Source organism: Phialemonium atrogriseum (assembly GCF_030411735.1).
Source record: "Phialemonium atrogriseum strain 8032-3 unplaced genomic scaffold QBC33scaffold_6, whole genome shotgun sequence".
Taxonomy (NCBI): domain Eukaryota; kingdom Fungi; phylum Ascomycota; class Sordariomycetes; order Cephalothecales; family Cephalothecaceae; genus Phialemonium; species Phialemonium atrogriseum.
In genome coordinates this window covers 878,089-897,548 of record NW_026848143.1, presented here as the reverse complement: position 1 = coordinate 897,548, position 19,460 = coordinate 878,089, and the positions used below count along the sequence as shown (strand labels likewise).

Here is a 19,460-nt window from a genome sequence, read left to right as displayed (position 1 = left end):
AGTCTGAGGAAGGTAAGGCACCTATTTAGCTGGCCTGAAGCCTATTTCAGCTTGAAAATCTGCATGTATCCACTGTTTTCAGTAATGCTACATTTCCTACCATCTCGCTCGCAATCTTTGTAAAACGAATCGAAAAAGGGATGTTGCATCCGCTCCTTAGCAGTCTTCATCTTTTCAGGCAACCACTGGAGCATGCCAGAAGCAAAGTCAAGAAATGCTTCTTTCTCATCGCCAGCTAGTTCCGTGACGGTATCTGCCAACTTCTTCCCTCCCCCAAGAAGGTCCCTGAGGAGAATTTGGTCTGTCATAGGGCAGCGTGTAAGTTATTCCATATTTCTGCTGAGATTTCCGATTTTGGTGTTGTGACTTACTATCGTCGTCAAAAAAGGGACCGCCCCAGAACTCATTCATGTTCTTGCACTCCTTCCCGCGCGGATTTATGACTGGCCTCTTGAGCTGGTGTTCGCGAAAAAGTCGCTCCCTCTTGACCAGCTCCTCAGGCGGATCTCCCAGGAGAGACACCATCTGGGCAAGATGGACATGCGCATCGTATTCGCCATCTTCGCCAGCAGGCCGGTCAAACAGGTTAATGTCTTCTAGAAAATTCCACATCTGGTGATATTAGTATTGTCAAGCTAGGGAGACAAAATGCAGCTAAGGAATATTTTGCTTACAAGAAGACCAAGATTCCAGATTCCAGATATCAACACTAGACGACCATGGGCAGCCAAGCAGTACCTCCGGGGCACGGAACCGGTGAGATTGGATGGCAGAAAATGGCCAAGGTCCCCATCTCGTCTAGGGAAGGCAAGGTCGAAATCAGCCAGCCGAGGCAACAGTCTGGGGCCTCGCAAAGGACCAAAGTTGCCTTGTGAGAGGTAGATCTCGCGGCTATCCTTGGTTCGGACGTGCCTAGGTTGGGGATTCCTCTTGTGAAAATTGACAAAGTCAGCTAAGACAGCGTCATTTTCAATGGTCACCATAATGTTGTCGTCCTTGATATCTGCCAGGCTACAGTTAGCATCAAGTTCAGAAAGGTGTTGCAACGCCATACCTGTATGGATGAGACGGCACTCTGTATGCAAATAATCTGGAGCTTCAAGGAAACAGTAGATGAAAAACTTGACAAGGGTAGTGCCAATCTTTGTCGCTTCAATCTATGCTGAAGCTGAAAAAGTCTCTCTCTCATTGGCTCATAAACAAGACAGAAGTGTGTTCCTTATGGTCCTTTCAACTGAAATTCATCGACAGGCGTCTGGATGAACGAATGACCCTCGTGTGATGGCTTAGCGTTGGCGATAAGCTTCGAAGTCATGGTCTCTCGAGATGCATCTATATCAAGAGCTGCGATTTTGACGCTGACATAGCGAGGAACCAACGACTTCCTCCGTTTTTTGCTGATATAAATGTCAGGCTAAGTGGTTGGGCAGACAGACTAAATGAGACACAGCTTACAATTTGAGATTCTCTGCCAACCAAACAGTAGAGCCAGCGCCGAAACCGAGTTTGGCAATCGTCTTGAATCTACCATCTAGTACCTCCCCAGGCTGCGTCGGGTGGAAATACCTCAGCCGATCGCCCGGGAACAACTCCTCTTCGATAGGTTCATTCATCGATCATGTGAGCCATTGATCCGAGCTGGGAGACTGAGACGCGCAAGTGCCAAAGAGCCGACAATCTCCGGGGCCGTTTCTGCCAGGTAAGTCGCAGCTTTGGAATCGTTATTATGGCCATCATCTTCAAGGGACGGCCCTCCAGCTGTATTTGAGCATTATTCGACTCCTGGATGTCCAGGTCTCACCAGCTTGCACGCCCATTGGGGTGTTTGGACCTTTTTAAGTTAATTCGTCTGATCCAAGTCTCAAGTCTCAACCGCGATGGTATCAGGGAGAGCGTGTCTCGGTTGCCCACCCGCGTCACGTAGTCACGTGGGTCCCGAAACTCATGCCCCTGGCCGCTCGAGTCCTTGATCAACATCTGTACATTCAGTTTGTTCAAGTTACCCAACCCCGCCCTTGTCCAACAGGCTGTTATTCCCGGCACATTAGAGACCGAGAATCCAGCAAACCCAAGCCACATAGACGGGAGAATAGCTCAGATATGAGGCCACAGGCTTCGGGTGATGAATGACGGCGGAACTAAAAGTTATTATATTATTCCATCTATGTCCAAATTTCCAACATATATTTCTCGCCAGGGGAATGAAGTCAAGCTCAAGTTGGAGCCGGTGTCTAACGCCGTGTGTAGTCGACCCAGTGTATTCTCAACGCCGTGAAATGCTGAAACATCGCTCATCCCATAACCCTTTTGACCCTCCAGCGCCGTTTATTTTTATGCGCCGTATCTCTGTCAACACTCTCCGGTGCTCGATACTGTTCCACAACCACAACCACGCAAGGGATCGTTGGACAAGGAATGGTCCCCAGTTCCAAGTGACCACCACAGGGTCTCGGGGCCCAGAAAAACAAATTTAACACCCGACACCTAGAATAACAAGACTCGGGCCATCCAAGCTTTGAGGCTTCGTATATCCGCTCGGTGGTCAGCAGAACCCAACAGACTGGCGAGATGGGGTCGGCCGCATTGCTGCTCTAAATCATTCCTCAAAATAATTCGACTTCTGAGAAATTCGATACGGAACGGGTTGTTGGGGTCGGCTTTGACTATTCTAAGCCAACCCGTGTGTTCGGTCCCAGACGCCCTCGGGTTTTATGCAAGAACCCGACACAGGTATCACAGCGACCGGCACAAAAGGGGTAGGGATCGAGCTTCATCATCGAGTCTCCGCTATCAATCGAGCGCAAACTCGGACTTCGGTATCGTCGGGTTTGTCGGGGACACTGTATGTAGGCGATGGTGCACCAGATAACCGAGGTTCAAACGTATAGGAAGCCGCAGCACAACGCCGCAGAAACGATGAGGCCCCAGTATAGCCCAGTACGGCCGACGGAACTGTCTTGCTGGTAGCTCCGCCAACAATTCCCGCTGCCGACAGACCCGGAGTTGGTGGCCGGACAGTCGTAATGGGCGAAATTTGGAGGCTCAAGGCAGTGGGGCGATTCGCAGGGCTGACCCGTTTGACCAAATCCGGTACAGTTGATGTCCACTCCGTTGGCTATCAGGTCTTGATCGGTTCGATAACTGGGAACACCGTCACTTCCCATAGCGTACGTGTTAGATCTGTACAAAAAGCCCCAGGATGCTGCCGGCGAGAACCGCGGGTCGTAAGGCGGAGTGGCGTTGATGTAGGTGAGATTGATGAAGAGGCCGGTGGAGGCACAGCTGGCGTTCATAAACCGTTCGTCCCCATCGGGGTTGTCGATCTCGCCCAGAATCTGGGTGAGCCAAGTGCCAGAGGCGGTACCAAGCGGATGAAATCCCAGACTCGCCCAGCCATGATGCCTGCTCGGTTTCCCAGTCTTGTTGGATGATTGGCAGCCATTTGTCGTCTGATACCACTTCTTCCCATTATTGTAATCGCAGGCAAGTTTGGACTGCCAAGTAAGCTGGCCCAAGTCAAATACCGGCGGACGTAGCGAGCCGTTTTTGGCTTGGGTTATCGTGTCCGCAAATAGAGCCTTCTCCTTGTCGGTCACCCATTCAGGGATTGGGGGAGAGTCGAACGAGATGGAGGAATTCAGGCGGCATGAATAGGATCTCGAACAGGCGTTGATGTTGGCTTTCTCGCAGACACATGAGTAGTCGGGAAGGGCACTTGCGGCTAACAAGAAGATAAACAAGACGACGGCCGCGACGTATGACATTGTCTTGGCCTTGAGGAATTTTCGAGGAAAACCTCGTCGGCGAGGGCCTCAGCTTTGGGTGTGGGACACGAGACCATGGGGAATTTACAACCGCCACGTGCAGGAGGAGTAGATACGGGGGGAAGACATTATTTGCTCATGTTCGGTACAGCATGCATCAAGAAGCAAGAAGCCAGAGGCCAGAAGCTAGAAGCAAGAAGCCAGAAAGCAGGAAGGATTCGGTGCGATTGCCGACACTGATCGACTGGAGAACGCCATGCAGCGGAGATCAGGTGTCTCATTTCTCCCCAGGCACGGCAGCGAAGACGTACATACCATAGTAGAAGGCTAGACCCCCCCCATGGGCCTGACAAACTGAACGGTGCAACCACTTTCAGTGTCCCGCATGCTAAATGTCGGAGGCTGAGCCGCAAGGGATGGCATTTGTCCGATGTGAAATGGATTCACAGCAGGGGCAGCGGTCTAGAACGCGGTCCGCAGTCCTAAGCTCAGCTTTCTTAAGAGCGCGACAGGGATCCTGTTTGGATGCCAAGGGGGTACCCTGTCAGTCCTGAATGCGGTGCCCCTGTTACTTTTGGTACAACGAAGTAATCCGGAGTCTTTCCCCCTTGGGATTATGTGTACACACACTACTTCGAAGGCAGCCAAATAGGACGGGACGGGCTGTGTCTGGTAATAACCTAGTTTAAGTCTGATATAATCGATGTATCCGTAGTACTGCTTTCAGGAAGGAACCACCCGACACTAGTGTGCGCTACCTAGGACCCCTACTATATACATAAGATTTACAAGTACATATTGTGGTACCGCTTATCCTTGTGCAGTAGGCTGAGGCTGTTCCTCGGTCCACCAGGGTCTAGACCATTTCATCCAGCTACTATAGGCAGGTAGGTGCAATTCTAGCTTAATTACGTAACCAAGATATTCTTACCACGCACGCAGTATGTATGGATTACATTCATACAAAATAAAGGCCCGTCTATGCGGACAGCTCGATCTCCTCATCTCCCCGGCCGGACTTATTGCCCCGCCCCAGACGCCGATATCCTCTATACCTGTAAAACACACATCGCAAAACCGTCCTGGTGACAAAAAACCCCACAGCCATAGCACCCAAGAACCCAACCAGGTACCCAACTGCCTCGCCCGTGTTGTTGCCTATATATCCAAAGACGTGGTTGTCCCAGTTGTCCCACGTACCGCCCCTCTCCTGCGTGAAAAACACCCAGGAAGCAGCGCCGGGCCGCATATCCATCATTACGCGGGTCAGCGGCGGCGCGTCCTTGGGTAGCTGCGCGTGATATTTCTCCCACACGACAGTCTCGAACCACTGCCCGGTCGCGTAGCTGATGGTGATGTACGGGAATGGGTAATTCCACGCGTAGGATATGAGGGAGTCGGTCAAGAGGATCCAGAACGCGTGGTTCGGCTGAGCTCCAAGGATGTTGTTGCTCAGGGCACCGTGGCCACCATCGGTGACCCAGGCCGGGTAGTAGAGGAGCGGTTCGAGGTTCTTAAGGCAGCCCTAAATAGCGGGGGAGGGGTGGTCAGTCCACGAAATGGATCCAGGATTTAGAGAGCCGAGGAGACAGTCTTTCTCACATTGTCAAGATCGAGGTATATCCCGCCGTAATGGCGCATAAAGAAGTATCGAAGAGAGTCGATCTTCTGGACGGGAAACTTGAAGTTGTCGTAGGTGCTCAGAAACCAGCGATATTCGGTCTCTATGAAGTCGCGCGACGATTTCTCTGTCCACAACTGCAAGGCACGTCAGCATCAATAACTAGTCACGGCATTGGATGACAAACAAGAAGTCCCGAACCTTGTATTCCCAATCCGGGTTCAGAGAAATGCATGTATGGCGCACTTTCTCCCAGTCGGATGGCAGAGTTTCGTTATTTGGGTCATTCCAATTGTGGAAGATCTGGTGAATGATCTTTGGGACAACTTGCGATCGTGGATCGGGGTCGGTGGAGTTGTGGGCGATGGCGACCTCATCTTGAGTCAAGGCAACACCAGCATGCTCGCGGAAGATGCGGGAGAAGACGGCGATGCGCGTTAATACGTAGCCGGAAAGCAGAATCAAGAGAAACAAAAGCAGAGCGGCAGTGAGGCGCTTGACGGATGGGCGTGTCATGTCTGTCGTCGGAGGCGCACGGGGATGGCGACAATCTCAGCTGTTGCGACAGCTGAAGCCCCGGAAGAGACTGATGGCCGTAGAGAATAAAAGTAGGGGCAGTTTCCCTATAGCGCGGCGATGTAATCCTATTGAACCCAGGGGTTCCCAATCCACGGGAGTACATCCATCATCTTTGATATGTTGCAAGGCTGATACTGATACGGGTTAGTATCACGACAGCGAGGTATGTCCCAAAATGTTAGCGCACAAGGCACCGCCCGGGCTGAAGTGTCGGTATACGCCTACGTCTCATGCCGCGTAGCACAGACCCAGCAGAGTGGTGCAGAAGCGAACCACATTTATTGAGGTACCAAGGTACTTTGCAGGGCGTGCCCGGCAAATCCACCTTTAAAGAGATCCGCTCAGGGGCAATTGGCGTGGGGGTTGTGTGCGCAGATGGAACTCTGGGATACCCAGTGTCAGATGACATTTTCAGTGCCCTGGTCCAAGAATAAACTTCAACAATTCCTGGATTTATTCCATACCTAGCTGTGTTCTGGTCTGTCAGTCGAAGCATATGACGTCACAGCTATTCTCCCGGGGTCTGTGAGTGAGAATGTCGGGGCCCACTGCGCAAGTCTCGATGTTAAGTCCTGGGAATCGGAATCCAGATGTCCGTGGTCGCCGTTCCGGTCGGAAGAGATGGGAGTCGGAGAACCTGAGGCGGGGTCGAAAGAGCGCCGGGGTCGGAATAGGTAGTAGACCACCATAGGTCGGTAGATCGGAACCCTAGTTTATTGTACCTCAACCAGCCACGCCACAGAGGTTGGGTATCGGGTAGAAATGCTAAATAATGTTGGGCGTGATTTCTTACTGGCGGATCTGAGACACGCAATCTTGATCGATTTCAAGTAACGCCGAGGGTTCAACATTCCAGAGCTGCAATCCGGCCGCATTAGCTCTTCTCTCCCCAAAGGTGGCGCCGGACGGATCAGGAGCCAGGTGCCACAGCATGGCTGGCGTCAAACGGAGCTCGGAATTCCACAACTACCCGTTTTTAAACGGAGAGGAGTTTGCCGAAATCTGCCACCACCTCGACAGCAAGTATCGCCAAGCGACCTTGGGCCCCGTGAGGCGGCAGTGGAGACTGAGAGTGTGCGCCGCACTCAGCACATCCTTCACTCTGGACACAGAGTACAGCACATACATCCAGGTCGTCCGCCCTCTGGACGGCGAGCTTGACGATGGCGACCTTTCTTCCCAGCTCGATAGGGTGACTCTCGACCCGGGACGGGATGCCGAGATGATGGGGCCTGTGGAAGAGGATCGCGAGATGCTCGAGGCTGAGGAGGCTGACAATGTATGTAATTTCACCTAGCTGCAAAAGCCTACACTGCCTCACACTCGTTCCCAGTCGGCACTACGAACACAACCACCCAAGCCAACGCTTGGATACGTCACATATGAGATACACCTCCACCCAACATACAGGGGCCCATGCCTGTGGTTCACTCTACATGGTCTCCCGGCAGACGAACCAGCTTTCAATATCGACACTGTTTTCAGGCGGCTAGTGCCAGATCAATACAAGGACGGCCTCCTAGCTGCTGGCGCAATAGGGGGTATATCGGCAGATGTAAGCCCTTTATGCTGCCAATAAGTTAACTAAGACTCTGAAAGTCCAGGTCTAGACTAACAAACCACATTCAGCATCACCCAATTACAGGTGTTCCCACTTTCTTCGTCCACCCCTGCCTCCTTGGTGAGGCCATGTCGAATTTCGACTGCTCTAAGGAGGACTATCTGATGCTGTGGTTGGGCCTCGTGGGCGGATGCGTAGGGCTCTGGGTGCCCAAGGAGATGGCTCTTGACCATGGTGAACCGAGATAAACCACGGCCACCACCGTTTCGGTCCTGCAGAGGCAGAACTCGTGGGTATCACTCATCCTCGCTGTCTTCCTCCATAGCCACGTCTGAATCGCTCTCCTCCTCCTCCTCCTCCTCCTCCTCCTCGTTTTCCTCTCTCGGCCGTTTCATGCCTCGGCTTTCAGGCGTCCCAGCATCAGCCATGGCCTGGTCACCGCCTGCAGGCGGCCTGGACGGGAGGTCGTGGGTTGTAGAGGAACCGCCTCTGGGGACGGGAGCATTAAATATGCTCTGCTGGAGATCTGTGATATCGACTGGGGCAGTAGCACCAGTTGTCATTCTGAAGGTGCCGTCGAGTTTGGCGACAATATTGGACTTTGACTTGGCATATGTGATTTTCTGCGCCCTTGTCAGCTTATCTGTGCGGTGGCTCGCAACAATAGACGTAGACATACCATCGGCCGGCCAAAGAACTCAAAACCATCCAAGGACCTCATGGCCTGAGTGGATGTTTGAATATCGCGATAGACAATATGTGCCTGGCCTCGCATTTTGGTTGTCTTCAGCGCAACAACATCAAGGACTGGACCGTGTGTCGAGAAGAGCAGGTACAGAGCCGTCCTGATATCGTCCTTCTGAATCTTTGCCGAGGGTAGGTTGGTAACATAGAGACTAGATTGGGCCTTGTCAGTCCACGCAAATGGGATGGTCGAGGTGACGGGATCGGATGCTCACGTCTGGTTTGGAGGGATTGATTGCACTTTGGCGGGCAATCCAGCCGGAGGAGGTCGCGTGGAAGTTGCCGCCATTGTCATGCACTGGATATATCGGTGTGCAGATTGGGCAGAGGTTTGAGATTCGACGGCGAAGGTGACTTGCTGGGATGTTGTCCGTCGCGTGGAGGTTCGGTCGCCCGTTCAGTCCTTCAGTTCCTGGACGCAACTTTTTTTGGCGTGTGGTGGTACGTGCCACCTCAGCCTTGCCAACCCCGCCGTCTCATAGACCTAGCCTCCAACCCAAAGGGCATTACTCCGCATTACGCAAGTCTTCCACAACCGACCTACCTAGGTACCTGTGTGAATAACTCCATTTCTCTGAAATTCGAGCGATAGTAGAGAGCTACTCCTATCGCAACTTCTTCATCGCCAAAATGCCGCAGTCCGAAGTCCACCACCTCTTCCACAACCCCATCGCCGACCACTCCTTCTCTGCCGATCGCAAGACCCTCGCCATTGCTCGCGACTCAACAGTTGAACTGTATGGCCGGGTTGGAAATGCCTTCAAGCTCAAGGACCAACTCAAAGGCCATGACAAGACTGTAACCAGTGTCGATATTGCCCCCAGTTCCGGGCGCATTGTGACATGCTCGCAAGGTTCGTTATAGCACCCCCCTTCGCCGCCTGAGGAACATACTGATCGCCGAGGACAGACCGGAACGCATTGGTCTGGGAACCCTCGCCTCAGGGCTACAAACCAACCCTCGTCCTCCTCCGAATCAATCGGGCCGCCACATTCGTGCGCTGGTCTCCATCGGAGGCCAAGTTTGCCGTCGGCTCTGGCGACAGGGTTATCGCCGTCTGCTACTTCGAGGACGAGAACGATTGGTGGGTCTCCAAGCACTTGAAGAAGCCTATCAAGAGCACTATCACCACGGTGGCCTGGCATCCGAACTCGGTCCTCCTTGCCGCTGGCTCTACGGACGCCCATGCGAGAGTCTTCTCCAGCTTCATTAAGGGGGTCGACTCTAGGCCGGATCCTGGAGTCTGGGGTGAGAGGCTCCCGTTCAACACCGTGTGTGGCGAGTACTTGAATAACTCGGCTGGCTGGGTTCATGCCGTGTCATTCTCTCCGAGCGGCGATGCCTTGGCCTTTGCTGCCCACGATAGCAGCATTACAGTTGTCTATCCCAACGGCCCCGATCAGCCCCCTAGGGCGATCATAAGCATCAGCACCCAGCTTCTGCCTTTCATGAGCCTCATCTGGAATGGAGAGGCTGAGATCATTGCTGCCGGCTACGATTGTGAGGCATTCCGCTTCCAAGGCGGACCGGGAGGCTGGCAGCTGAGTGGAACCCTGGAATCCAAGGGAAGACCAGGGTTGGGCGATGCTCGCGAAGAGTCGGCCTTCAACATGTTCAAGCAGATGGACCTCAAGGGCAAGACCAAGGATGATACCCAACTCAAAACTGTCCACCAAAACACAATCACAATGATCCGGCCTTACGAATATTCCCGTGACTCTGTCACCAAGTTCAGCTGTAAGTGGAGACTCCCTGCCATCTTTGGTGACATGTCCCAAGGTACTAACAAAACAATGTAGCAAGCGGTGTGGATGGAAGGCTCGTCGTTTGGGACACATAGACAAGCCATAGAACCCGATACAATGAATAATCAGAGTGATTCTGGTATCTGAAACAGCCATGATCATACCTACAACGTCTTGATTCGTCTTTCCCTGCAAGTTTGAAGCTCTGGTCCCTAACAATAGCGTGTCATCGATGGATGGAAGCGTCTGGCTGACACCGTCAACAGCCATTGTCCTTGGGACTGCTTAAATACACCCATATGTAATGTCCCCTAGAAATGGGATTCCTCGCCCAACACGACCTTGATCCCCGATTTCACACAAACATTGGCTGTCAGATCCCAATGTCCTCTCCTGAATCTCCGAGCCGATTCATCTACGAGTCCAGGTCTGTCACTCCGACCCTAGGAAGTGGGAATCGCCGTCCTAGTGCAGGCGCATTCGGCATCAATATGAGCGACCGCCCAATTTTCCATCCGCCGGCCTTTGGCTCACCCTGGCAACCAGCAGTCCTTCATAATTACAGACATCCGCTGGATGGTTTTCCGGAGCCCCGGGTTGTCGAACTGGGACAAGGGCAGCCAGGCCGGATCACAGAGTTGCCCGCGATCAGCCTGTTCGACAACTCACTTTGGGCCGCCGGCTTGGAATCTCGTGACGATTGTGTCAGCCCTCGATCACAAGTGCCGTCTGGCGTACCTGGTCGGCGCCCTCTTGCAAACCAGGAACCCATTCCTTCCGAGACCCAGCGCGAGACGCCTGCCAGCGGAGGATTCGCACTAAGCCAAGCGGAGATGGTCCAGATGGTCCTTCCGCCGCTCCGGCCACGGCCCAGAACCGGCACGGCCGTGACGGTGATATCCATCAGCGAGGATGGCCTTTCCACCAAGAGCAGCACGGATTGGACTCTAGTCTCCACACCCTCGCTTCCAGCCCTGACTCACTCGACCATCACTATCAAGACCATCCAGGACATCTGCCTCGAAGCCACCCAGAAGTACCTGCAAGCCCACCAACCCAACCGGCACCCTCGCGCTTGCGAGCGGCACCACGTGCCGGCGACGAGAAGCCAGGGAAGGCAGGACCGGCGATTCTATCCCTATCCAACCACCCAGCGACGATTCCCGCCCGCGCCGCCGCCGCCGGGCCGGGCCAGCGACAGACCCGACGACCACGGCACCTCGCGAGCCGCAAGACCGACCGCCGGCCAGCAGCGAGCCTCGCGCGGCGTCCGGCCGCCCGCCTGCCCTACCAGCCGGACCTCCTTCGCGGACGAGCCGTTCGCGGGGACAGGCACCCGGCGCTACTTGCGCCATGGCGACGACTACGAGCACGACGGTAACGGCAACGGCGACGCCGACCACCACTCCTGCCCCTGGAATTGCCACTGCCACTGCTGCCACGACAGTGACCACCCTCCCCCTACCCCCGACTCGGACTCGGACTCGGACTCGGACTCGGCCTCCCTCCTCGCCAACGCAGGCGCCATTAGCGCGCTCCTGTGGCAACAGGCCCATGGCCAGCGGCCGGGCGCTACCACTGACACTGCCTATGCCGAGGCCGCCGTCGTGCACATGAGCGACCTGCTGCAGTGGGCCGTCTGCGTCTCAGGCGCGGTCGCCGGAACCGCTGCTGCCGCCGCCGCCGTCGTCGTCATCCCGGACAGGTTTTTCGAGTCGGCGAGACGGCTTTGCGATTTCTTGGGGGATCGGGAGGCGGTTGCGGCTGTGGTTGGGCTGGAGAGGGGCGTTGCGGCGGGGGTTGGTGGTGGTGGTGGGGTGAAGGGGGGGGTGGACGAGGATGGGGATGAGGGTGGTGGGAGCTGGGCGGTTTGAGATGCGACTTTGGAGTTGGTGGGGGGATGTCTACCTAGTTGTGGAGTTTTTGACCGGGGGCAGGAAGGGCACTTGGGGTGTGATTTCTCAGGGGGTGAGAAGTGAGGGTGAGAGCCAGCTGGATTACATTGGCCGAAGGGATTTGCGGAAAAGGGGTTGGCTTACGGAAACACCGATTCTGAAGACAATCTCAGAGGCAGGCGTGGATATTCCCTGCAGGATAGAATTCCCAGAGACTTTTATTTGGGCCATATTCCGACAGGAAATTGACATACCCCTAGGATCTGACCGAGACTCGGAGTTTCCAGAGCCATGACCTAAATTCTATCTGCAACCCGTTCTACACCACGTTTAAGGCAATTTTCCAAGTGAAAACAAAACCAAGACTCAAAAAAAAGTAAATACAAGAAAAAGAGGAATTTCAACGAGCCAACTTGACAGGATCAAAACAGCCCGTATCAAGTGGACCGGGAGTTGTGGATGTCCAAGACCAAGATGTCTGTTGCACCAACCTCAGACAACCGGTCCATCACCGTTGCGATCTGTTTCGTCTCAACCATGGCGCTCACCGCGACCCACCCATCCTCTTCTAGGGACGTGATTGTCGGCGCGCGCTTGCCAGGCGTGATATCTGTGGCCTCCTTCAGCCGTGCCCGCTCTATATTGTATTGGCACAGGCAGTATTTCTGGGCCGTGATAACGCCACGTATACGTGACGCAATCAGCTCGACCAGGGCCGGATTGCTGGGTGCCTTGGACTTGATCAGAATCGCCTGGGATTCAAGGACTGTGTCAATGGGCTTCAACCCGGCAGCCTTCATTGTCTCGCCCGACTCTGTGGGAAGCAAAGGGGTCAGCGTTTTCCCGGACACTCGCGGAGGGGAGGGGGGAATAGGGGCAAATAACTAACCAACGAGGTCCACAATTCCACCAGCAACACCCAAGGCGCACGCTGCCTCAACGCTCCCACTGAGCTCGATGATCTTAGACCTCAGCTTCCGAGGTGCAAGGCTCTGCGCCGCGTCGCTGTTAGCGACCGCCGTCTGCCCCTGCTCCTGCTTCTGCTCCGGGTCCTGCTCCTGCTCCAAGCGGGCAAAGTACTCCCGGGTGACGTGGACGAAACTGGTACCGATGTTCTTGCCAATCAAGTCCTTCGTTGTTGTGTATGCCCCCTTCTGCGGCACTTGGACCTGCAGCTTGCACTTGCCGAATCCGAGTTCGAGGACTGTCTCGCAGCCGCGGGGCTTCAATGCTTGTTCCACATTCCAATCCCCGCTCATGCGCCGGGCTCCCGGCGAGGCGCGGACGCCGGCATCGTGCTCTTGAACCTGGTCGGAACCGGTTATGCCAAGATCTACACGGCCCTCGCCGACGAAGGTCGGAATGTCGGCGGCGGGAAGGAAGATGAGAGCGATGGGCAGGTTTTTAACTAGGGCGATATCCAACCGGTTCTCGCGTCTGAACTGGATGTCGGCGCCTTCGAGAAGATTGAGCGAGGCCTGCAGCAGCCGGCCCTCTGAGGGAGGGTGTCAGCGCGTCGGTAGTTTCTTGTATTCAATCTCGGTGACTCACTCTTCGGCACGGCGAACAGCAGGCGGCCCTCTAGGCTTTCCCCCAGGGTTAGCCGTCATAAAAACAATGCGAGGTGCCGCGTGGGTAGGAACGGATGAAATTGGGGTTTAAAGGCAGTACTGGGTGGAAGACCAACTGATTCACCAGATCCATCGCTGGTTGCTAGTCACGGCAAAAGGTTGGGCGAGGGGTTGCGAACGAGCGATATCGGAGTTCAGGGGCGTGTGAGCCCTGTGAGGGTTGTTACAGAGCAGAAGAATCCGTCGACTGAGTTGTCTGTCCAATATGTCGTTAGCGAACAAGGTAGATGTTCAGGAAGCAAGAGGCAATGACACCGGTGTGCAGAAGTCGGTGAGGTGTATTTATGGCCGAAACAGGTGGGGGTATATAGGTGGGATGGAGGGGCAGCTGCCAATATTGGGCGCCAGAGGAAGAAGGTACAGCCCGTTGAGACCGGATTAATCTGGTGATGCAACGGGTCAATTGGAGAGGAGGTATCATTTTCTTACCGTATATACTCCGTACAAGCTTCGAACCAAATTCGTTTTGCGCGGGGTTGCTCGAAGTTTGGAACTTTGAAGCTTGGAGATCTCGAACTTGACTAAAAAAAAAGACCGTCACAGAGGAGCCCAATGGTAAGCATGGCGGGGTTGTGGTTGGCCATCAGATCTGGTACCCGCAAATTTTAGCATCCCGAAAGCCTCGTCCAGGCACGGATGATTGGATACTCGGGTACCTAATGAGATGAATAATTTATTGGTGCGATCCGACGTCCAACCTATACGCAGACAACCTCAGATGACGTTGGGCAGCGATTTCAATATCTCCTTGAGAATGCTGCCACAGTCGACACCGATTCATTGGACGTATCTAGGTACCTAGTTATGTACCGTACATTACAATGTAAGGTATTATCTGTACCTACCTACCAGGAATGCAGGTGGAAACCGCCAATAGAATTGGCCGAGGTGTTATTGGTTGGACTGAAGGCTGTCCTGGTGTGTAGGGTGTCTCTTATACATGAAGGCCTCTAACTTGAGAAGGCAATGGCATTTGGATGCCCTCATATTTGAGACGAGCATAAGTCCAAATCCCAAGGTCCAGTCCGCGTCCTGGAATAAGATGACTCGACCCACAGCCAAGTTCTTGGAGGGGTCTTGGACCAGAGACTTGGCCAGTGTAAGAGGAGATAAGTCCCAGCCGCCCAGTGGGAGACGCGATACGAGGGTCTTATGCAAGCTATCTGCTTGAGTGGAAGGCACGTCACAGCCTAGTGATTCCGAGCCCCCTTTTATCGCAGCCCTTGCTGATACCTGGTCCGATAACGTTTACTATTGTAGCCACATATCCCATAATACTCCATTGCGATATATATTCCTTTCCCAGCCCGCGTTCGGGACGATTACCAAGGTTACCTCTCCCACACTTCTCGACTGCCAACCTGGCCCGAGCAATTCACCTCCAGAAAGCCAAATGCAGCGCGATTAACATACGCCAGTAAGCACATGGGCTTGAGCTCAAGTCAAATGGCCAATCACAGATTCTAATACCATCCACCTTCGCAGGCAGCCTTGCGATGCGAATTCAGCCAGCTTTCGCATCCGCCAACACACGAACACACGCCGAAGGGGGGGAACCGAGCGAGGCTTCCATTTGACCGGGGCGGCTGGTTGGGCAGAGTACCAAAGGGTTGAGCAGACGGCCCGGATGGGTGTCACGCGACCGACGACGACGAACATACGCTCATCCTCGAGGAGGATCCTGCCAAAATGTCGGCCTGGATCGGTCAGCCCTCGGTGAAGGGCAGCTCCGAGATGATGCGCATGGTACTTCTGACCTTCAACTCGGTTGGCATAACGTCCATTCATTCCGCCCTCTGCCACCAAAGCCCATCGCTGACAAGTCTTCTGTAGCTTCACATGGGGAGTTGAGCTCACTTGTAAGTCAATGGACCCCACATACCCGTGACATTCCAATTGGGGCGGGACCCGGAGCTGACAGTCCTTCATCCAGATGGCACTCCCTACCTCCTTTCTCTCGGCTTGACGAAAGGGCAGACGTCGCTCGTATGGATAGCTGGTCCACTATCGGGTTTGGTGGTGCAGCCGATCATCGGCGCCATTTCAGACCAGTCCACGTCAAAATGGGGACGAAGGCGGCCGGTCATTGCCATAGCGTCGATAATAGTGTCCTGTTGCCTACTTATGCTCGGGTTCACCAAGGAGCTGGTGGGCTATTTCATTGCCGACGAGGAGGCCGCCAGGGTCCCCGTTATCGCCATTACCGTCTTTGCCTTGTATGCCACGGATTTCTCCATCAACGCTGGTGAGCATGCCCCGCCAGGCCGAGTCGAATGAGTTAGCCACTAACCGAGATGGCGCCTAGTCATGTCCTGTTCCAGGAGTCTCATAGTGGACACACTGCCCGTACATAAGCAGCAAACGGGCGCGGCATGGGGTGAGTTCCCCCGGAACCGCGTAATGGCCATGTGCGTGTATATGCTGACACGGGAGGGAAAGCGAACCGAATGTCTTCCATCGGCCACATTGCCGGCTACGGCATGGGTGCAATTGACCTTGTCAGCTTGTTCGGGACCACACTCGGAGATACCCAGTTTAAGCAGCTCACGGTCATCGCGGCTCTCGGGATGCTGATCACTTCCGGGGTCACCTGCTGGGCTGTCTCCGAGCGTGTTGCGCTCCCGACACGACACGATCCCCGAAAGCCGCAACGGCGATTCAAGGTCCTCCACCAGATCTGGTCGACCCTGTCGAACCTGCCGCCCAGGATACAGGCCATATGCTGGGCCGTCTTCTGGTCCTGGATAGGGTGGTTTCCCTTCCTCGTCTACAGCAGCACCTGGGTGGGCGAGACCTACTTCCGCTACGACGTCCCCGAAGATGCCAGGCACAGCGAGGACGCGCTGGGGGAGATGGGGCGGATAGGGAGCATGGCGCTCACGGTCTACAGCGCCGTCACCTTCCTTGGCGCGTGGATCCTCCCGCTGTTCGTCAAGGGCCCCGACGAAGACAGCTTCACGCCCCGTCCGCCGGCGAGCATCGCGCACCTGGTCGAGAAGTTCAACAAGCTCAAGCCCGACCTCCTCACGGTCTGGGTGTGGGGTCACATCATATTCTCGGCGGCCATGTCGCTCGCGCCCTTCGCGGCCAGCTTCCGCTCCGCGACGGCGCTCGTCGCCATCTGCGGGCTGCCGTGGACCATCTGCCACTGGGCGCCCACGGCCTTCCTTGGCATGGAGGTCAACAAGCTGAGCGGCGGCGGCGGCGGCGTCGACCCCAGCCCCATCGTCCCCTACCGCCGCCTCTCGGTCGGCTCGAGCATCGAGCTGATCCCCCGGCCGCGCGACCCCTCGCTCCTCGAGCACGGTGGCCCGGACGAGCCCGGGTCCGCGGGGGCGGCATCGGCCACGGGCGAGCTGTCGGGCATCTACTTTGGCATCCTCAACATCTACACGACGCTGCCGCAGTTCCTCGGCACCTTCCTCAGCGCCATCGTCTTCGCCGTCCTCGACCCGGGCAAGAGCCCCGAGCTGACGGACGGCGCCACCGCCCCGGAGCCACACGGCCCCGACACCGAGGGCCCCAACGCCATCGCCGTCTGCCTGTTCCTCGGCGCCATCTGCACCCTCGGCGCGGCTTACTCGACCCGCCAGCTGAGGTACGTGGCTTGATTGTCGGGATCCGTGGGGTGCGAGCCTCGGGCTATGAGCAGTGGTGCGTGCCGCCCTGGTGTTCCAGTTTCCAGTATAATATACGCTTGCACGGCATGCTTAGTTAATTAGAGGCGGGATAGACTCACTTGGCGTCGCGAGGGCTTGTGTACAATAGAGTTAGAGACAGTTTTGGCATATCGCGGCGGGGCGAACATGGGTGGTGTTTTGTGTCTAAGACCAGCCGCTCTTGTAATACAGAATTGGTTTTTAGGCCTTCACTCCCCGAACGCATGTGATGTGACGTACGGATTACATCTCGAAAGTCCCGTCTATATATGTTAGTAGGTATATAGATGGTCCCGTGTAGAACAACCGTTGGCATGGGGATTTCCCACCCTGCCCCGCGCTTTCAATGAGGATATCAGCGGGCTGCATTCATGGAGTACGCATGTAACCATAACCTGCCTATACCAACGAAATGGAACCGAATTACGGCCTATCTCGATCCCTGCCAAAGGCAGCATGCTCCGGCTTTAGGGCACGTTCGACTAGTCTAATAGGAGGCAACTGTTGGGAGAGTTCGCGGTCTTTCACCGACTTTCAGCATCCGCTTGATATATTGGACAATCTGGAACCTACTGGATATAACGCTGACCATTTCTAGAAACATGGTGTAAAACGCGCCACAGAACACCACAGAATGCAGACCAGGCCATCCAGACACCGAAAATGCATGCCCAGCACGTGAATACACAACCATAAAAAGAACCGGGAGATTTAACACAATCAGATATCATCCTCCACCATGCCCAATATATCCAATTCCGTCCGGACCATGCGCTCGAACTCCTCCCGATCGATGCCCGATGCCCGCGAGAGCAGGAAGAGGCTCCTAATGCTCCTCGAAACGTGCTGCTTGACGCCGAACTCGCCCTGCTCCCGCCTCCCGGCCGCCTCCTCGAGCTTGGCGACCGACAGCGACCCGTTGGAGCTGGCGCTGGAGGCCGGCCGGGGGTGCACGAGGACCGCAGCCCGCTCTTCCTCCTCTGCCCGGCGGGAAGACTCCGAGAGGGACCTCGGCCGGGGGTCCGGCTGCGTCCCGGCACCGCCGTTTGCCTCGTCGGGGTCGGCCGGATCGAGACTGCCGTTTGATCTCGATGCCGAGGGCCTGGCGAGCCCCAGGGGGGGTTGGGATTGGGCCTGCGCGACCTGGTGCTCGTCGGGGTCGTCGTTGTCCATGGCCGGCTGGACCGAGTCGTATTGCGCGTAGTATGCGTCCTCCGCGGATGTGCTCCGGTTTGGGTTCGATTGCGCCGCTTGCGGCGCGGGCGATCTTTTGGTGGCCGGCGTGCGTGCAGGCGTTGCGTCGTACCGTGCCCAATAGTCGTCGTCGTCTTCGTCTTCGTCGCCGTCTTCCTCGCTCGATTCGGGTTCATACAGCCTGTTGGCGCCGTTTGCCTTCGGTGGCTGACTGCTTGGACTAGAAGCCTCGAACTGCCGCTCGGCCTCGTCGACGCTTGTCTGGCCGCCGAACAACGAGAGGATAGACGGATCACTTGCGACGCCGACCTCACCTACCCTCCACCCATCGCCGCCCCCCTCTTTATCCCCTACGCAATATACGAGGCGGAAGAAGAGATCGAATGCCTCAAGGACGACTAAGGCGTGGAGGGTCTCCTTATCCAGCCTTTGAAATCTAAGTTGGGCATCATAGTCCCAGTCAACCTCGATCTCCCCGGAGACGGGATGCGGCTCCAGCGTTCCACGCTGGGCGATCTCGGTCAGCTTGGGGACCTTGGAAGTGTCATAAGACAGAAGACGAAGCCACGGATCCGTGCTGGAGGAGGATAATAACTGGACGCGCTGTCTGAGTATAGGCGAGAGCAGCGGCAGTATTATGGGAGCGGGCTGCGTTGACAGTGCCGCAGCTGGCAGAGTAGCTAAGACGGGAGCCACGATAGCTCTCACATCGGGCGGGCTGATGCTGGACGAGCTAACGGCGATAGCCATGGTGTGATTTCGAAGTTCGTGAGCGACCTTCTCTGCTGTTCCCTTCTTGTCCAGTCTGGGTTGCTGTTGGCAGCCTGGGGGGAGAAGGATCACATGTGCCGGCTGCAGCTGACTCCTGTAAGTGGGTCCTCGAGGGCGCCTAATCGTTCGAGTTCTTCAGTGAAATGACAAGGTGCAGCCAGATGATCTTTCAGAGGCGATTCTCGGGTTCGTAAAGGCAGATTGGCACTGAGAGCAGACGCGACTTGAAAGGAAAAAGAGAGGGAGGTTCCATGTTAATCCATAATGTATGGGGTCGCGGCATCTCCACTTGGGAG

At 55.5% G+C, this 19,460-nt stretch overlaps 11 protein-coding genes across 11 annotated transcripts; 4 read left to right on the top strand and 7 right to left on the bottom strand.

Moving 5' to 3' along the window:
• Positions 1-3: 3 nt before the first annotated feature.
• QBC33DRAFT_331603 (Serine/threonine-protein kinase SKY1) lies at positions 4-1,126 on the bottom strand. Its single transcript, XM_060423675.1, has 4 exons — positions 1,055-1,126; positions 675-1,003; positions 372-612; positions 4-301 (listed from the first exon to the last, which is right to left on the bottom strand). Exons 2-4 carry the CDS (start codon positions 981-983, stop codon positions 42-44), a joined length of 810 nt encoding a protein of 269 aa, XP_060285896.1. The 5' UTR covers positions 984-1,003; positions 1,055-1,126; the 3' UTR covers positions 4-41.
• On the bottom strand, positions 1,127-1,705 carry QBC33DRAFT_331602 (uncharacterized protein). The gene is made up of 2 exons (XM_060423674.1): positions 1,456-1,705; positions 1,127-1,397 (listed from the first exon to the last, which is right to left on the bottom strand). The coding sequence occupies exons 1-2, from the start codon at positions 1,611-1,613 to the stop codon at positions 1,220-1,222; spliced, it is 336 nt and encodes a 111-aa protein (XP_060285895.1). The 5' UTR covers positions 1,614-1,705; the 3' UTR covers positions 1,127-1,219.
• A 970-nt stretch (positions 1,706-2,675) lies between these two features.
• On the bottom strand, positions 2,676-3,995 carry QBC33DRAFT_331566 (uncharacterized protein). Its single transcript, XM_060423673.1, has one exon. It carries the CDS (start codon positions 3,762-3,764, stop codon positions 2,877-2,879), a length of 888 nt encoding a protein of 295 aa, XP_060285894.1. The 5' UTR covers positions 3,765-3,995; the 3' UTR covers positions 2,676-2,876.
• Positions 3,996-4,444: 449 nt separating this feature from the next.
• On the bottom strand, positions 4,445-6,153 carry QBC33DRAFT_331164 (nucleotide-diphospho-sugar transferase). The gene is made up of 4 exons (XM_060423669.1): positions 6,152-6,153; positions 5,587-6,092; positions 5,367-5,522; positions 4,445-5,289 (listed from the first exon to the last, which is right to left on the bottom strand). The coding sequence occupies exons 2-4, from the start codon at positions 5,899-5,901 to the stop codon at positions 4,744-4,746; spliced, it is 1,017 nt and encodes a 338-aa protein (XP_060285893.1). The 5' UTR covers positions 5,902-6,092; positions 6,152-6,153; the 3' UTR covers positions 4,445-4,743.
• Positions 6,154-6,678: 525 nt separating this feature from the next.
• On the top strand, positions 6,679-7,797 carry QBC33DRAFT_330859 (uncharacterized protein). Its single transcript, XM_060423665.1, has 3 exons — positions 6,679-7,243; positions 7,298-7,519; positions 7,594-7,797. The coding sequence occupies exons 1-3, from the start codon at positions 6,896-6,898 to the stop codon at positions 7,771-7,773; spliced, it is 750 nt and encodes a 249-aa protein (XP_060285892.1). The 5' UTR covers positions 6,679-6,895; the 3' UTR covers positions 7,774-7,797.
• Positions 7,515-8,734, bottom strand: QBC33DRAFT_331298 (uncharacterized protein). The gene is made up of 4 exons (XM_060423671.1): positions 8,485-8,734; positions 8,205-8,421; positions 7,581-8,148; positions 7,515-7,526 (listed from the first exon to the last, which is right to left on the bottom strand). The coding sequence occupies exons 1-3, from the start codon at positions 8,562-8,564 to the stop codon at positions 7,822-7,824; spliced, it is 624 nt and encodes a 207-aa protein (XP_060285891.1). The 5' UTR covers positions 8,565-8,734; the 3' UTR covers positions 7,515-7,526; positions 7,581-7,821.
• Positions 8,435-10,419, top strand: QBC33DRAFT_331278 (WD40-repeat-containing domain protein). The gene is made up of 3 exons (XM_060423670.1): positions 8,435-9,122; positions 9,179-10,006; positions 10,069-10,419. Exons 1-3 carry the CDS (start codon positions 8,900-8,902, stop codon positions 10,107-10,109), a joined length of 1,092 nt encoding a protein of 363 aa, XP_060285890.1. The 5' UTR covers positions 8,435-8,899; the 3' UTR covers positions 10,110-10,419.
• Positions 10,064-12,128, top strand: QBC33DRAFT_330896 (uncharacterized protein). Its single transcript, XM_060423667.1, has one exon. The coding sequence runs from the start codon at positions 10,332-10,334 to the stop codon at positions 11,886-11,888; it is 1,557 nt and encodes a 518-aa protein (XP_060285889.1). The 5' UTR covers positions 10,064-10,331; the 3' UTR covers positions 11,889-12,128.
• QBC33DRAFT_330910 (uncharacterized protein) lies at positions 12,118-13,736 on the bottom strand. The gene is made up of 4 exons (XM_060423668.1): positions 13,597-13,736; positions 13,461-13,495; positions 12,799-13,404; positions 12,118-12,723 (listed from the first exon to the last, which is right to left on the bottom strand). The coding sequence occupies exons 1-4, from the start codon at positions 13,611-13,613 to the stop codon at positions 12,347-12,349; spliced, it is 1,035 nt and encodes a 344-aa protein (XP_060285888.1). The 5' UTR covers positions 13,614-13,736; the 3' UTR covers positions 12,118-12,346.
• Positions 13,737-14,782: 1,046 nt separating this feature from the next.
• On the top strand, positions 14,783-17,213 carry QBC33DRAFT_330883 (major facilitator superfamily domain-containing protein). The gene is made up of 6 exons (XM_060423666.1): positions 14,783-14,957; positions 15,026-15,318; positions 15,374-15,399; positions 15,474-15,785; positions 15,846-15,917; positions 15,980-17,213. The coding sequence occupies exons 2-6, from the start codon at positions 15,230-15,232 to the stop codon at positions 17,149-17,151; spliced, it is 1,671 nt and encodes a 556-aa protein (XP_060285887.1). The 5' UTR covers positions 14,783-14,957; positions 15,026-15,229; the 3' UTR covers positions 17,152-17,213.
• A 478-nt stretch (positions 17,214-17,691) lies between these two features.
• On the bottom strand, positions 17,692-19,422 carry QBC33DRAFT_331304 (uncharacterized protein). Its single transcript, XM_060423672.1, has 2 exons — positions 17,773-19,422; positions 17,692-17,720 (listed from the first exon to the last, which is right to left on the bottom strand). The coding sequence occupies exon 1, from the start codon at positions 19,141-19,143 to the stop codon at positions 17,920-17,922; it is 1,224 nt and encodes a 407-aa protein (XP_060285886.1). The 5' UTR covers positions 19,144-19,422; the 3' UTR covers positions 17,692-17,720; positions 17,773-17,919.
• Positions 19,423-19,460: the final 38 nt, after the last annotated feature.

Bases quoted from the DNA above. Each gene is read 5' to 3' on its own strand.
- QBC33DRAFT_331164 (XM_060423669.1), bottom strand. From the start codon at position 5,901: ATGACACGCCCATCCGTCAAGCGCCTCACTGCCGCTCTGCTTTTGTTT. The intron at 5,523-5,586 runs GTTCGGGACTTC...CGTGCCTTGCAG, and splicing joins ACCCGGATTGGGAATACAAG to TTGTGGACAGAGAAATCGTC. The intron at 5,290-5,366 runs GTGAGAAAGACT...CCCGCTATTTAG, and splicing joins TATACCTCGATCTTGACAAT to GGCTGCCTTAAGAACCTCGA.
- QBC33DRAFT_330896 (XM_060423667.1), top strand. From the start codon at position 10,332: ATGGGATTCCTCGCCCAACACGACCTTGATCCCCGATTTCACACAAAC.
- QBC33DRAFT_330883 (XM_060423666.1), top strand. From the start codon at position 15,230: ATGTCGGCCTGGATCGGTCAGCCCTCGGTGAAGGGCAGCTCCGAGATG. The intron at 15,400-15,473 runs GTAAGTCAATGG...TCCTTCATCCAG, and splicing joins ATGGGGAGTTGAGCTCACTT to ATGGCACTCCCTACCTCCTT. The intron at 15,918-15,979 runs GTGAGTTCCCCC...CGGGAGGGAAAG, and splicing joins GCAAACGGGCGCGGCATGGG to CGAACCGAATGTCTTCCATC.
- QBC33DRAFT_331304 (XM_060423672.1), bottom strand. From the start codon at position 19,143: ATGGCTATCGCCGTTAGCTCGTCCAGCATCAGCCCGCCCGATGTGAGA.
- QBC33DRAFT_330910 (XM_060423668.1), bottom strand. The intron at 13,405-13,460 runs GTGAGTCACCGA...ACCCTCCCTCAG, and splicing joins GCTGTTCGCCGTGCCGAAGA to AGGGCCGGCTGCTGCAGGCC. The intron at 12,724-12,798 runs GTTAGTTATTTG...TGCTTCCCACAG, and splicing joins TGGAATTGTGGACCTCGTTG to AGTCGGGCGAGACAATGAAG.
- QBC33DRAFT_331603 (XM_060423675.1), bottom strand. From the start codon at position 983: ATGGTGACCATTGAAAATGACGCTGTCTTAGCTGACTTTGTCAATTTT. The intron at 613-674 runs GTAAGCAAAATA...TAATATCACCAG, and splicing joins TCTGGAATCTTGGTCTTCTT to ATGTGGAATTTTCTAGAAGA. The intron at 302-371 runs GTAAGTCACAAC...GCCCTATGACAG, and splicing joins TCCCTTTTTTGACGACGATA to ACCAAATTCTCCTCAGGGAC.
- QBC33DRAFT_330859 (XM_060423665.1), top strand. From the start codon at position 6,896: ATGGCTGGCGTCAAACGGAGCTCGGAATTCCACAACTACCCGTTTTTA. The intron at 7,244-7,297 runs GTATGTAATTTC...ACTCGTTCCCAG, and splicing joins AGGCTGAGGAGGCTGACAAT to TCGGCACTACGAACACAACC. The intron at 7,520-7,593 runs GTAAGCCCTTTA...AACCACATTCAG, and splicing joins TAGGGGGTATATCGGCAGAT to CATCACCCAATTACAGGTGT.
- QBC33DRAFT_331298 (XM_060423671.1), bottom strand. From the start codon at position 8,564: ATGACAATGGCGGCAACTTCCACGCGACCTCCTCCGGCTGGATTGCCC. The intron at 8,422-8,484 runs GTGAGCATCCGA...GGCCCAATCTAG, and splicing joins TCAATCCCTCCAAACCAGAC to TCTCTATGTTACCAACCTAC. The intron at 8,149-8,204 runs GTATGTCTACGT...ACAAGGGCGCAG, and splicing joins AGTTCTTTGGCCGGCCGATG to AAAATCACATATGCCAAGTC.
- QBC33DRAFT_331566 (XM_060423673.1), bottom strand. From the start codon at position 3,764: ATGTCATACGTCGCGGCCGTCGTCTTGTTTATCTTCTTGTTAGCCGCA.
- QBC33DRAFT_331602 (XM_060423674.1), bottom strand. From the start codon at position 1,613: ATGAATGAACCTATCGAAGAGGAGTTGTTCCCGGGCGATCGGCTGAGG. The intron at 1,398-1,455 runs GTAAGCTGTGTC...CATTTATATCAG, and splicing joins TTGGCAGAGAATCTCAAATT to CAAAAAACGGAGGAAGTCGT.
- QBC33DRAFT_331278 (XM_060423670.1), top strand. From the start codon at position 8,900: ATGCCGCAGTCCGAAGTCCACCACCTCTTCCACAACCCCATCGCCGAC. The intron at 9,123-9,178 runs GTTCGTTATAGC...CGCCGAGGACAG, and splicing joins CATTGTGACATGCTCGCAAG to ACCGGAACGCATTGGTCTGG. The intron at 10,007-10,068 runs GTAAGTGGAGAC...AAAACAATGTAG, and splicing joins CTCTGTCACCAAGTTCAGCT to CAAGCGGTGTGGATGGAAGG.